Source organism: Argentina silus (genome assembly GCF_951799395.1).
Source record: "Argentina silus genome assembly, chromosome: 18".
Taxonomy (NCBI): domain Eukaryota; kingdom Metazoa; phylum Chordata; class Actinopteri; order Argentiniformes; family Argentinidae; genus Argentina; species Argentina silus.
Window position 1 is genome coordinate 7,355,048 of NC_139672.1, and position 2,500 is coordinate 7,357,547.

The window sequence follows — 2,500 nt, forward strand, 5'->3', positions numbered from 1 at the left end:
TATACACACACACACACACACACACACACATTCACACACACACATGCTCTGTCATTCCCACATTCCAAACCTCCCACTGGGATGACTTCATCGCCCCTAGAAACGGGAGAGAGGGAGAGGGAGAACGAAAGAGAGAACAGACAGAGATTGAAGGAAAGAGGAGAACAGAACAGAACACCTAAGATTGCGGAACACAAGCAAGCATTGTTCAAAATAGAGGAGATTGTTTTGAGTCAAAAGTGAAGGATTTCTTGTATGGGGAGAAAATCGTTATCCTCATCTCTTTCTCTCTCTGTCTCTCTCTGTATCTCTCTGTATCTCTCTGTCTCTCTCTCTGTGTCTCTCTCCCTCTCTCTCTCTCTCTCTCTCTGTCTCTATCTCTCTCTCTCTCATTTTACATTACATTTCCATTACATTTATGGCATTTAGCAGACGCCTTTAAGTTAGTGAATCATCTATCCAACAGTCATCATAAGACAAAGTAATCAATGCCAGAAGGCATATATATATATATTTAATTATTATTATTTTTTAATTATTATTATTTTTAATTATTTATTAACAGGAGAGAACTTGTACAGGGGGGTAGTGGGGATGAAGAGGTCTCTAGGGTTGGGGTTAGGGTTAGGGTTAGGGTTAGTACAGGGGGTTAGTGGGGATGAAGAGATCTCTAGGGTTAGGGTTAGTACAGGGGGGGTAGTGGGGATGAAGAGGTCTCTAGGGTTGGGGTTAGGGTTAGTACAGGGAGGGTAGTGGGGGTGAAGAGGTCTTAGGAAGGACTGTTAAGATGTAGCCTGAAGAGATGGGTTTTCAATCTACGGCGGAAGATCAGTAGTGACTCTGCAGTTCTGACAGTGGGGGGAAGCTCATTCCACCAGCGGGGCGCCAGGACAGTGAAAAGCCGTGACCGAGTGGTGCGGCCGCTGCATCCACATAGAGGTGGCGGTGCCAGACGGGCAGCCGAGGCGGTGCCAGACGGGCAACCATTGCATGCAAGTAGGGAGGGGCTGTTCCCTTTGCCACCCGGTTGGCGAGCACCAGGGTCTTGAATCTGATGCGAGCTGCTACCGGGAGCCAGTGTGGAGGGGTGGCGTGACATGGGAGAATTTGTCTCTGTCTCTCTCTCTGTCTCTCTCTGTGTCACTCTCTCTCTCTCTCTCTCTCTCTCTCTCTCTCTCTCTCTCTCTCTCTCTCTCTCTCTCTCTCTCTCTTTCACACACACTTGTTTGCGCATAGAAGCACTGAATCAATTGTATTCTGTTGAAATTCACCGAATCCCTCTCTCCCTCTAACCCTTCTCTACCCCCCCCCCTCCCCCCCTCTCTCTCTCTGTCTCTCTCTCCAGCATGTAGGGTTGGGTTCTTCAAAGCGCTGCCGACAGTGGGAGCGTGTTCTAAATGTCCTCTCCACAGTCACTCTCTCAGTGAGGGGACCACCGTCTGTGACTGCAACGCTGGGTACCACCGCTCTGAGACAGACCCCGCGTCTATGCCCTGCACACGTAAGACTACACACACTCACACACACATGCATGAACAGACACACACAGACACACACACACTCCTGATAGCCCTATCTCTGTTGACTGATTTAATGACTGATGACTAAGCTATTGTCCATGTCCTCGCTGGCTGTGATAACATTGAGACGGATGAATAGGTGTCAGTGAGACTCTCTCTCTCTCTCCCTCTCTCTCTCTCTCTCCCTCTCTCTCTCTCTCTCTCCCTCTCTCCCTCTCTCTCTCTCTCTCTCTCTCTCCCCCTCTCTCTGTGAGGAGTCGCTGTGTTGTGACATGGGACCTCAGTCTGTTTGTCGTAAACTTAATTACACCTCTTACACTGTCCAGGGTTCACCAAGCATGAGGACACTGAGACCACACACACACACACACACACACACACACACACACGCGCGCACACACACGCGCACACACACATACAAGCACACAAACATGACACACATACTGAAATAAACACAGGGTACCACGTGGAAAAACCACAAAATCAACTTACATCAGTATATAACATCTTTGCATTTTCGCCCTCTTGATTTTGGAGTGCAAACTGTGAGTAGTGCTGTATAACTAACGTTACCCTGTTCCTAACCCCCCCCCCCCCCCCCTTCTTTCCCGCAGAGCCCCCCACTGCGCCGCGGCAGCTGATCTCTGTGGTGAACGAGACGTCAGTGGTCCTGGAGTGGAGTGCCCCCCGCTGGCTGGGAGGACGAACTGACACCAGCTACAGCCTGGACTGTCTGATCTGTAACACGGAGGGTCACCCAGAGAGGCGGAGCGGGAGTCAATCACAAACTGGGAGCCGAAGCAGCATCCAGACTGGGAGTCCAGCCCGGACTGGGAATGAGAGTTTGGCTCAGCCTTTGGGGCAGCGGACTGAAGGGCAACCTGAGGGGCAGCTTGGAGAGCCAGCATCAGGGGGTCCTGGCAGTCCTGGGGGTCCTGGGTCTGGGTCCCAGCTCTGCATGCCCTGCGGTCCAGATGTCC

At 51.1% G+C, this 2,500-nt stretch overlaps 1 protein-coding gene across 1 annotated transcript in view; it reads left to right on the forward strand.

The window, feature by feature from the left end:
• LOC310819123 (ephrin type-A receptor 4-A-like) overlaps positions 1-2,500 on the forward strand; it is a 22,095-nt gene that overhangs the window by 11,259 nt on the left and 8,336 nt on the right. Inside the window, exons 6-7 of the mRNA XM_083690358.1 lie at positions 1,346-1,501; positions 2,135-2,500. The exon at positions 2,135-2,500 is cut by the window's right edge and continues 168 nt beyond it. Coding sequence (XP_083546484.1) covers positions 1,346-1,501; positions 2,135-2,500 — 522 coding nt within the window. The remainder of the gene's footprint in view (positions 1-1,345; positions 1,502-2,134) is intronic.